General features: G+C 32.7%; 1 protein-coding gene across 1 annotated transcript; it reads right to left on the minus strand.

The window, feature by feature from the left end:
• Positions 1–9740: 9740 nt before the first annotated feature.
• LOC115885832 lies at positions 9741–10869 on the minus strand. The gene is made up of 2 exons (XM_030904857.1): positions 10216–10869; positions 9741–10157 (listed from the first exon to the last, which is right to left on the minus strand). Exons 1-2 carry the CDS (start codon positions 10867–10869, stop codon positions 9741–9743), a joined length of 1071 nt encoding a protein of 356 aa, XP_030760717.1.
• Between the last annotated feature and the right edge of the window lie 1821 nt (positions 10870–12690).

The raw sequence follows: 12690 nt of genomic DNA on the forward strand, positions 1-12690 counted from the left end.
ATGCTTCTTTAAAAATAAACTATTAATTTAATTAAGAAATTGAGATTTATTGATATCCGGTGAAGGTTTTAAAGTCACCTTTTCTGCAAATCAAACTAAGTAGATAGGCGCAAATTTGAGATGTGGCAATGTCGCCTTCTCTATCTCAGTTGGTTTTTACAGTACGTAGTCAACCTCCGAATGTTTGATCGGGTTAAAATGCATAATGTGATATCTGTTCTTCCTAAATCTATGGAGTGACCCCTCGAGTATGACATATTTTAATACTAAAACAATGTCGACAGATTCACCAGAGACGTGAATATATGTTTATCATTGGAATATTTTTCTAAAGAAAACATATCATAGTGCAAAAACATATGCAGAGACATGTTTTTTGAAACACCCTGTAATAGAAAAAAATATAGGTGTAATTAAAAAATCATCAAATACTCTATTTGTTTAGAAAGAACAGTATTACAGTATTTTTTTTTAAAGCTATTTATTTACATCAAAAATTAGAAGTATAATAAAAAAACATCAAGATGTAGTATTTGTTCTTAAAGGCAAGAATTCTTCAGTCAGTATTATACAGGGTGGGTCTTAAGTGCCATTATTTTCAGGGCTGATAGATTTCGATAAAAGAAACATATTTTCTCATTACCATTTTTCAAATAAGTCCAAAATAACCGAGATGTTTTACTTCGAAAATTTAAAAAAAATTGATTTTTCGCTTAAATTTTGACAACCTCTGGATCTTTTTTGGGTTTCGTTCTTGTAATTTTAATCTACCACTTATGTTGCCATATTATGAAGATTAAAAAAAATCCAAAAAAATTTTCAAAAATTTCCAAGTTTTGATTTTTTTTTGCCAAAAAAAACTCAAGACGTGTTTCTGGGGTCGAAATATGCTACCTCTAAAAATATTTGCACTTATTTGTTGTAATGGGTATTGATGGTAGAGATAAGAGTTACAGAGTTTCCTAATTCATTTTTTTTCAGTCAATATGACTGATATACTCGAAGAATGCAAGAAAAAATATGTTTTGGTTCAGTACTATATATTATAAGTATAGTACTTTGCTAAGTATTATAAGAATACATGCAGCTCATCTAGAAAACATTTTCAATGTGTAATATTGGCTACGAAATGAATTATCTACCAGAACTACTTCGAGAAAAAAAACTTATGAAATACTATATTATACTTTATGAAAATTCCTATGTCAGTAGTCGTCACCAACTAGGTAATCTAGTATTACCCCAATCTATGGTTATTCGCCACAAGGGAAAATCCAGGTGTCATCTTTCATAATATAGAAATACGCCAAGAAATTCAAGACTGTGAGTTTAGTTTATTTGACTAAAGTTAATTATTATAAACTAATAATAAAAATTATATACCTAATTACTAAACTATTTGTTAATGCTTAATAATAAATATTTTTGGTTTGTCATGACAACTATAATGTTATAGCACAAATGATTTCGCTGGTGCCGATTTTAGAGTGTGTTGATCGATGTCCGTCAATAAAATATAACCCCAAATCAAGTGACAATGATAATTACTAAAAAGAATATGCAGTAATTTACGAAACAGTAATGACGTCACCAATCTCCGAGGGGCAAACCGCTGCCAAAAATGGTGTACAATAAATACCAATTTTGGGAAAAAAGTACCAAAAATACCAAATTATTTCCAAAAAAATACCAAATTATTTCCAAAAAAATACCAAATTAGTACCAAAGTCTGTCTTAAGCAACATGTTTAAAAATTTGTTTACTGGCATTGATTTTGGCCTGAATTCTGGCTTATTCTCATCAGGTTCATTCTCGGGTTCATTTACACAAACCATCATCGTTTCCTTAAGAGCTTTCGATATTTCTCGATTTTCCTTAAGAGTAGAATTTATTTTCTCTAATATCGAAATAAATTTGGTTATAAGAGGTTGATTATACTGAAACTTTTCAATTTTTCTTTTATTCCTTTGCGAGCAGCTGTATTTTGTAGACTTCCAAATTGAATTATTGCTTGTTGACGGTAAGGTTGAAGCGGCAGCTGATAATTGTAGTAAAGGGGTAACATCGGGGAGATTATTATTATTGCTTGCGGATGGTATGGCTAAAGTTGCGGCTGATAAGGGTAGTTCCGAGGCTCGTTTAGTTGGGGGGATAATTACGCAGTCTAGTATTTTTACATTAGGATTTCTTTGATTACAGGGAGCGTCACATATTAGATTAGGGGGTACAATTTTGCTACATGAGGGTTTGCATGCCTCTGTAATTTCCTCCGTATTTTCCGTAGAAGGCTCAGTAGAAGACTTTTTTTAGAAATGAAGTTATTTTTGGTTGTGCCTCAGAGGTATTTGAAGAACTATTGCTTACTTCTGATTTAACCTCAGATTTAACACTGCGATTATTGCTAATTTTTGGTATAAATAATTTATTTGTTATATCAAAGTGCCTTATCAAATGTGTTTCGAAATTTGAGCTTACCTAGCATGCCTTTGTAACTCTTGTTTTTGTGGTTTTTGTAGAAGGATGATATTTTATTTGTAAAGTTACTTGCTTTTTACAAAAGCAGGTTATTTTGCATATTAAAGTCGATCCCAAAATCGAGTTTGCCTCGAAGATTGCAGTAGAATTTGGAAGTAAAATTGATGTGCTAAAAATAATGTTATTAAACAGGCTATTGCAGTTTAGAGTGCTCCATAGTTCATCACCAATTTTTGACTTTAATCATTGCTTTAGTATTTTAGAAACTATAGGTATAATCAGTTTCCATAACATGTAGAGTGGTATCTTCTGAAACACTTCCAGAACTAAACGATTTTGTCAAAGCACCTTTAGATTCCAGATATTTTTCAGTATTAGCTTTTGATGCAAATGGGCTAGAAATGATGCAATCAGCTTCCCGGCCGTCGCGCGTCGTCACCACGTGCGTCTAGTCCAGCGTTGCCAGATGTCCAACAAAATACCTGTTTAATACCAGTTTAATACCAAATAAAACCAGTTTATTACCAAATAATACCAGTTTATTATCAAACAATACCAAATTAGTACCAAAAATACCAAATTAGTACCAAAAAAATACCAGTATTACCAAGTGCTTGTACAATAAATACCACCAGCGCTTTGCCCCTCGCCAATCTCTTTCATCTTGTTATCAAGTGATTGAGAGAGTTGGACAATATTTGACGTAACGGTGAACGATGACCCAACATTCTATACTTTATTTTTCTAATTATATGTATTTAATGCTTATGCCACATCAATTTTGACTGAATTAATTAGAATTAATTTCAGTTTTTCAACAAATATATCAATATCAAATTTTAATACGTATAATATTAGTTTAGACTGAATATCCTTTCCGATAACAAACCTAATGCAATTTTGCATATACAAACAGTTTACGCAACTGTTAATGTATTTATGAGATTAAATTATAGTTTTAAAATTAATGCACTTTAATAAATTATAGCTGCATATATAAATTAGGTTAATTAAAATAATCGGAAAATGGTTTATATATCTAATTCCTTTAGTAGCAATTATGGGTACAACAAAAATAGATCTTTCAAATTGAAAAATAATATAATGTATTCATTACCTATATTTTGAATATTAATATATGGTCGTGTTTTTTTCACAGCCCCTAATTATAATTAATCCTGTTTTGAAGGCCTTTTATTAAATTAAAATCTGTTTAAAAACAAGCTTTTCATTAGATGCTCTAAAGAGAAAGAAAACTAAACCTTGAATTAAATTAATTTCATCAGTTTTTATTACATTACACAATAATTTTGAATAAAATATAAAATTTTGTGGCGGAATTTATCCGTGTAAATAAAGAAGAATACAATATGTAACTTTCCCGGTAACTATACCGAGAGACAACAAAATCGTTGCACAAACCATTACTTGACTGCTTTTTAGTGTTTTAACCATAGACTTAAAATAAAATATAGACTTAGCATCTCATTCATAAATAGCTGGAACATGCGGTCAGACACTGTCTTGTTATTGTTGTGTTATTGTTTTAGGTTATAACGAGTGCGACACGAGCGATAGATAGGTTGTCTCTGTCGTAACGGTCGTTCCCTGACGACTCTGCCGAGAAACACAACACAAACTTTCGTTTCTCAAGTACACCTGAACTCTCCGTATCATAGCCGGGTAATTTTTTTATTTTAATGAAGCTATAATTAAATTAAAAATATATCGTATTTAAACTTTTTTATATTTTATTAAGATTTAGGACAGGTTTTTTAAATATAAGTTTAGAAAAAACAATTTAGAGTCCAAAAAGGATAAAAATAATAAAATACACGTTATAGAAGAAATTTTATAATTGAAATTAGGTAATTTTTGAAATTAATAATAAATTATTAATTTTAGTCAAACATTTACAACCCCTAATATTAATGAAAACAGGATCTATTCCACAGATATAATAGAATCGGCGACAGAGAGAGAAAAAAAAATATGATTGTTGTAATTTTTTTTCTGGTTAAGTGATGTCTTATTATGTAAAATAGAGAAAACATAAATCTGTTCCATTAAAGCAAGGAAGGTGATAGGAAGGGGATAAAATGAAAACTACATTTATTTAACTCGGTACTGTCTTTATTATACCGGGTGCGTCCCAAAAGTGGCTCAACCCCATAATTTTTTTATATTTTCAAATAAAAAAACAAGATTTAGTATGTTAGTATATGACATAAATTAGGATTGATTGACGCATTCAATTGTTTTTGGTCACTTTCTGTTTCACCGGAAATGACTATAACTTTTAATTTTTAAACGGCACCCTCGGTATATTTCTACTTTATTTGATAGAAAATGACACTCTGAATAGAATGACATATCATATGTCAACTTTTGACACTTTCGCATATGGTTTAATTGTAATTGTAACACGTGGTTCATAACGACAATTTGACTCGAAATACCAAGTGTGTGGTATCAATATATTCATAAAAAAATGCTTTTTCCAAATATGCTAACGAGTCACCCTTGTTCCATTTGAAAAAATTGACATATGTATGATTAAAAATATGATTTGTACATCTTTTAATCGGCCTAGACAAGACACGAAACCCATTAGACGATCAAAACTATTTTTCCAAGGCTCCTTGATTAAAACTTAGTGTTTTTAACAACACCATGGCACCCTGGATTGAAATTTATAATACGATTTGTTTTTAAGCGACAATGTCAAAAGTTGACATATGATATGTCATTCTATTCAGAATTCTATTATCATTTTCTATCGAATAAAGTAGAAATATACCGAGGGTGCCTTTAAAAATCAAAAGATGTAATCATTTCGGTGAAACAGAAAGAGACCAAAAACAATTGAATACGTCAATAAATCCTAATTTATGTCATATACCTACTAACATACAAATCTGTTTTTTTATCTGAAAAAATAAAAAAGTTATAGCGGTGAACCACTTTTGAGACGACCCGGTATATTAAAAAATATTGTCTCATAATGTAATATCATATTAAAATTCTTGTATGTTATTTTAGATTCTGAAGATAATTTTAGAATAAACCGGAATATATTTTTAATAAAAACATTATTAATTATTAACAGGGTTATAATTATGATTTTGTTACAATGTAAGTAAGTAAATAATGTAATATAAGAGAAAAAATTCAGATTTTACATTTTACTAAAATATTATCTAAATAAGCGCCTTTCTACAACAACGCCACTGACTCCCAATGGGTAAATTGAGAGTTGCCTACGGTCAAAAGTCGTTTCAAGACTTAAATGGATTATTTAAGTCAAATTTCTTGCAAATTTGGCACTGGCGAACCATATTTTATAGTTTTTGAACAGAAAAAGTCAATAAAATAAACTCTTAAGGACTACAAGCTAAGAAAATGCGTTAATACAGCCGGGGAGATAGCGGCAACAAAGCTTTACCGCACACGTGCGACACGTACTACAAGGTAATAAATGAATGAATAGGCTCCCTCGCCTCTAATCGGTGTTGCCATATTGTAAAGAACTTATCCTTTAAATAGTATCCGACTTATAATTTAGTAGTATAAGAACTATTTAATACATCTATGGAATATTAAAACCTACTTTATTAAACTGTAGTATTAATATCTCAATATATGTGTATAACAAGAAAAAAAATATTGATAATATTAAAGACGTGACAACATAGGCTGGATGAGGAAGGCTCGGTCGACTGTACCCAGAAGTAAACATGTGTACAAAAAAGGTTGTTTGTCCGCGTTGAGATGTAAATAGTGTAGTCTATATTTTATTTTAAGTCTATGGTTTTAACTGTTTTGAGAGTAATAACTTTTCGTCCATACCTGTATAAAACTACTGAGTGAAAACATATTCATTTCTGTAACTTTTTACGTAAAAAAGTCTCTTGGTAAAAATCGCTACGAGCAACCGTTCTCGAGATATTTAGAATGGAGATAATCAATACATGTCAATATTGACAAAAAAATACTTGGAGTAGATAGTTATTTGACTGAAATAATACATTTGGGAAATTTTTATATTTTTAAATTAATCAAAAATTTTTCTGCAAAAAAATGATAATTAAACAGTTTCTATTGATCTTTTTGCACAAAAACATTTCAAGTTTATGATTTCAGTCTAATAACTATTTAGTCAACCTGTTTCAAAAATGACAGGTATGGATTTTCGATACCAAATATCTCGAGAATCATTACCCCTAGGGATTTTTACCAAGAAACCATTTTTACTCAGTAGTTTTATACCTATACAGCTACTTTTTATACTTCATAAATTATTTGGGAAAAATCTACACCCTGTATCTTCGAAACTAAGCATTTTATTACATTATATTTATACGATTTTTTTACTTATTTTTATGTGCAGAATACGCTGTTGAAGTTTCCGGAATACAATTTGGACCACCCTTTATATTGACGGTTGATTCTATATCACGTGTTTCATTATTTGTTGTTGGTCACACACGTGTGGATCAAAATTATATTTTCCTATCCTTCGTATTTTTTCCCGAAACCCCTTGTATGTATGGAATTGTTACTTGTCTACCTATATGTTAGGGCTAAGGTCCGATATTCGGTTAATATCGACATTACCCGGTTAATCTCGAGAATAACACACAAAAAAAAAACAACCAAAAACAAAACCAAACCCAAACATTAACCTGTTAATGTCGACATTAACCGGACATTGGACTTTAACCGTAACATAATATACACGTGTGGCAAAATTTCATTAGCAATAGGAGCTTTTCAATGCGATAAAAAAAGATGGTAAGGCTGCAACATACACTGCAGTACAACAGAGACGGATAAAGTGTCTTTTCCCTACCATTGTATAGGGGAAGTGATCATAGAAGTGATACGACGAGAGAGCTTCTGCGTGAGGGGGCGGGTCTTTAAGACGCTTGTGTGGGGGCTACCGGCTACTAATAGAATAGAATCGAAAAAATAGAAAGACGAAGGACAGTGTTGCCATTCTGTTAAATCAAAATTATGTTGGCTTATCCTAAATCCCGAATCTTCTAATCCCATTATCTTACCTATTTAATGAAATATTAAATAAAGTACAAAATAATTTAAGAATGTTTTCTCTAGGCACATAACACAACTTCTTTCTAAAACAAAAAGTAACATGCAGAACTTTGAAATCATTTCTAAAATAGCAAGTGCAATTCTATGAAATGGCAATACTGTACGATCTTCCTTCCAGTTGCCCCGACACCGACCGGTCGGTCGGCGGCGGCGACAAAGGAATTAGACCGAAAAAACTTTATAAGGTGTAGCCGAACAGGGTTGCCGGGTTTGTTAGATTATAATTCCATACAAGAACAAAATTCTCGGTAGATCTTTAACAAAAATCAAAAGTACAGAAACAAAATATAATATAACATTTAAGTCCAAAATTAGTATTCGTATGTGTCGTAATACTAGATCACTCAAATAAAATACAAATATAGTAAATATAACAAGAATTAGAAATAGGTAGGTATATTATATTCAGTGCGAGATTCTGAATCATATGTTCTACTCGCCTGGGGTAGTTTTGTTTTAAGGTTCGACATTTCGTGGTTTACAGGTTTGGCAATTTCAAGGCCACGCTTTTGATTACAAAATTTTGAGGTTTGGATATGAAAATGGGATGGGACAGTGATTTCCCCAGTATGGTCTTGGGAGATAAGCTAAGGCTTGCGTGGGCAGGGGCACGTCTCTGCCTGACATTAGGGAAGTGGCAGGTAAACGGTGGTTAAATATAGCACAAAACAGGGAGACATTTAAAAGGATAGGAGAGACCTATATCCAGGAGTGGATGAATCCGGGTTGAGGAAGAGGTATATTATTTAATATTAAAAAAAATATATTGAATTAAACAATATTAATATATTAATAAAAACTGTAACAAGTAGGGATAGCAGTCACTTTTTACCTTTGTACATTTTGATCAGTGATATCTAAAATTAATTTCATTTCAATGGGAAAGCTGTAGCAACTCTCAACTCTTTTTTCATATTAATATATTTTTTTGACAGGAAAAGCACTAAAATATTTATCCGTATTCAGTTTGTTTCTTAACTTAGATTTTGTTTTTTGTTTATATTTTTTGGGGGGAAAATATGGGTTTAACTTTAGTAGATGAATGAAACAAAATCTTTTCAAAAGATATCAACTTCTTCGGGCATATCGCCAATACCGCGCCTAATAAAGAGTAATAAGGATTTGTAGGAATATCTTTGTCACTCTGCAACTAGACGGAACGATGACCTATGATTACTAAATAAAATTTAACAAACAATAATAAAGTCAGATTAGACTAAAAACGCAGTTGAACATATCGTTAGATTTTTGTTTAAATCGGTAGATCGGTAGCTTACAGACGAAACCGGTAGACCTGGCAACTCTGTGATGGACTGACGTGAAGGCGTTTTGCGGTGACGCGGGAAGGGAAATAAAATAATGGCGATAAAGTGCAGGTGGATGGGTATCATGGGTGGATGGGAGGCGGCGGAATTTCCAAAATTTGTTATCTTATTAGAGTTTGTCTAACTCGACAGTCGTAGTGGAAGTGGAAACGGGAAAAGTTGTTGTCCATCTCTGTTTAAGCTTAGACTTTTTATAGGCGTTTCATTCCACTAATGCATGTAATTCCTATGCCTAGATATCGTATTACCGGACCTGTATATTGTATATTATTCTCACTGTGTATATATATTATATCTGTATTTTGTGTGTTTTTCTATTTATGTTTCTTATATGTGGTTATAATATTCGATTAATATTATTTGAATGTATCATTTTTGCCCCTATCATATAAACTAAGTAATAACACCTTTTTATCCCTTATAATATCTTGTGGTTAGATGAAATTTAAAAAAAAACACGCAATGTATAATACTACATTGTATGTAGTGTCCAGAGGGTTTAAGTTAATTTACTTATTGTAGTATAATTAGTTTTAAAACATTGTGTGTGCACTATATGCGCAAATTTGTAGTGAAAATTCTTACTTACAGCTATTAAATTGAAGGATTTAAAGGACATGTTTGAAAAAGTGTAGTTTGAATTGTTTGAATTGAGTTCCAATCGACCCATAATTAAGAACAATCCTGATGATTTCGTCCATTTAGATGTATCGGTTCGAAACGTCGAGGCCGTCATCCTGTAGCTCAATTATGCCGAAATCGTCCCACATTATTCTTCAATATCGAATCGTTAGTCACACCCTGATGAAGATGTAAATGAATCATCTAAGTCCGTACGTCGCATACGACGTGTAGTGGCTCTGGTTCTGGCTCTAAGGACCTGACGGCCGCACACACCGTCCGTCTCCAATTTTCCCTGTTTTCTGTCCTTCGAACGGCTCCCTCCAGGTTGGTATTCATAAGTTTTTCAACCATGTCCACCCACCTGGTTGGTGATCTGCCTCGGCGACGGGATCCTGCAGGTCTTCCTTGTACTACTAGTCTCTCCATGTGCACGCTCCTGTTGACATGGCCGAAGAAGAAAAGTATATGTTTATAGACAGTGCTGGAAAGTCTTTGTGATAATTGGATTTCGTTAAGGACCGACACATTGTGCATTGGTGCGATGTGCTGTCCATGGTATTCGCAACATACTCCTCCAGCACCACATCTCGAAGGCGTCAATGCGTCGTCTGTCGGCTGCTAACAATATCCATGTCTCTGAAGCATAAAGCATAACCGGAAAGACAAGACTATTTACCAGGTTTATTTTTGTCGATTTTTTTATATGATTGTTCGACCAAACTTTGGTGAGCTGCGTCATAGCGTTACGGGCCAGTTGAATTCTGCGGCGTATTTCCACTTCGCAACTACCGGTATTAGATATAAGTGCACCTAAAGATATAAATTGTTTCACAACTTGGCAGCGGTTTATGTTTGTGATATCTGGGCGGTTGTTGTTTTCGCGATCAACGATCATCACTTTAGTTTTTTTGTAATTGATGCGAAAGCCGAACTGTCTACTGGTAGTTTCCAATCTTGTTATAATTGCTTCCAGTTCTAGCTGGTTTGCGGCCACCAATACTGTGTCATCAACAAAATGCAGATTTGATATTCTGTAGCCATTCAGTGATACACCGCCTGCCCATTCCTCCAGTACAATCCTCATAATGTATTCGCTGTAGATGTTGAACAGCATTGGGGACAGTACGCAGCCCTGACGTACTCCTTTTCTTATCTGACAAATGCCGGAAGTACTACGATCCAACTTCATAACTGCTTGGCTGTTGTCGTATAAACTTTTTATTGTATCTACCAGATGTTGTGGTACTCCCATTTTAGCCACTATACTCCACAAGTATCCCCAACATAACTTATCAAAGGCCTTTTCGTAATCCACGAAGCATAAATACATACATTGACATTACCTACTTAAAATTTGGTGGCGATCGGACGACATCAAATTTTGACGTTTCTTATCTCAAAACTACCTGTCACAGTGACACGTGTCGTACACGGTCAAGTTGGCCTTGGTCCAATCTATCGACGTAACAAATTTCATTCAAATCGGACGATTTTTTGATTTGATTCATTGATGATGCGGTTTCGTAGTACTGAAACGTCGTCAAAATAGCATAGAAAAAGATGGGGCTCGAAATGCCCCATCCTACATTCGAGGATTTCAGCCCCTAGCTCACGCAGGGCTCGAATTACGGCGCTCCGAGATGGATACCGTTTTTTTTGAGGCTTGGCGCCCTCGGCGTGACACTTCGCGTAACTCTAGCTTGTGTGTCGCGGCCTTGAATGTTTACTCCCATCGTGCGTAAAGAAGTTTCAATTCAATAATTCAATTAAAAAAATAAAGTACCTGTTTACAAATTCATAATTTTATAGAGCTATATGTGTAGGATAAATCTAGTAGTCTTAATATGGTCATATTCCTAAAAACACTCAGTACAATTTGATAAATTATGTTTTTCGAATAGAAATTATATAAGAAATCCACTCACCGCAAAAAATAGACCACGAAACTTCTATAAATCTCAAACCTTACTGTAAAATATGTTTGAATCACCCTGTACATCTATGAAAATATTTTTAAAATGTGCCGTAGACATTGGAGACATATTTTGTAAAAAATACAGTTAAAACCTCAAAATAGAAACTTGATATGAAGCTTTTCGGTAGATCACCATGTTTACCTATTATTAGCATGTATTTTAACACTAATAAAATAAAATCTAATCATAAAACACTGAAAATTATAATTATAAGTCAATATGATTACGTAAAATACCAAAATACTAAAAAAACACTACATTTACTTCGTGTTCTTTCACTCCTTTAGATATTTTTCACAATATTACGACTTATATCACCTAATAAGAAGGCTCTGCTTTCTGGAGCTTGCGTGCGCTTACAGACTTTGACGGTTGCTTAGCAACCGGCAGTTTTTTGTTTCAGAATTCAACACGCGTCAATTAAATACCAGTTTACATTCGCAAAATTTGTTAAAACACGAGTTTAATTATTATGTAAATTGTTATTAATGTGATTTAATTTAAGAAAATGGTGTTTTGGACTATTTCTATGGTTTTATGGTACAGTGTGTTCTTCTATAAGGTAAGGAATTCATAATTATATTAGATATGTTAGGATATTATAATATTTATTAGGTATTTATAAATTATATAATCCCTTATAAGTAGGTAACTTCTAAAATAAGTTTATTTTGAAACCTTGATACTAAAAATTGAAGAAATAGCAAAATATTACGTAAAAATAAGTAAATTTTTATTTAATTATTACTAGTCGATACTTAGATAATTAGATATCGAATTCATAACCAAACATTGCATATCTTAATAATACATAAAAATATTATTGTCAAGTCTGTGAATAAAAAGACCAAGGAAAGAGTATAATGCTCTCAATGGTATTTATGCATGATATACGGAATGGGCATCATGACACCTATAGGTACTGACTTGACGTTTCAATAGGCTTGTTCCATCATATCCTATTGGTATGTTTTTTAAACGTTTTTGGATACTACTTATTATAATAAGTGCACCATTAAAATTTCAAAACGAAATCTTTTGCCGTTTTCGAGATATGAGAGCTTAAAGTTTGTAACGGCTAGAGGAGGCCACGCCCCCTCGTGACGTAGTTCCACTACACCCGACTTCGGCCGTCAATCAGTTCGTAACGGAAACACTCATTTGAATTAATGTGA

This window comes from Sitophilus oryzae, unplaced genomic scaffold (genome assembly GCF_002938485.1).
Source record: "Sitophilus oryzae breed Bouriz unplaced genomic scaffold, Soryzae_2.0 scaffold_425_pilon_pilon, whole genome shotgun sequence".
Lineage (NCBI taxonomy): Eukaryota > Metazoa > Arthropoda > Insecta > Coleoptera > Curculionidae > Sitophilus > Sitophilus oryzae.

Coding starts and splice junctions, on each gene's coding strand:
- LOC115885832 (XM_030904857.1), bottom strand. CDS start 10,869: ATGTATTTATGCTTCGTGGATTACGAAAAGGCCTTTGATAAGTTATGT. Junction 10,158..10,215: donor AATCGACAAAAATAAACCTG/GTAAATAGTCTT, acceptor GGATATTGTTAG/CAGCCGACAGACGACGCATT.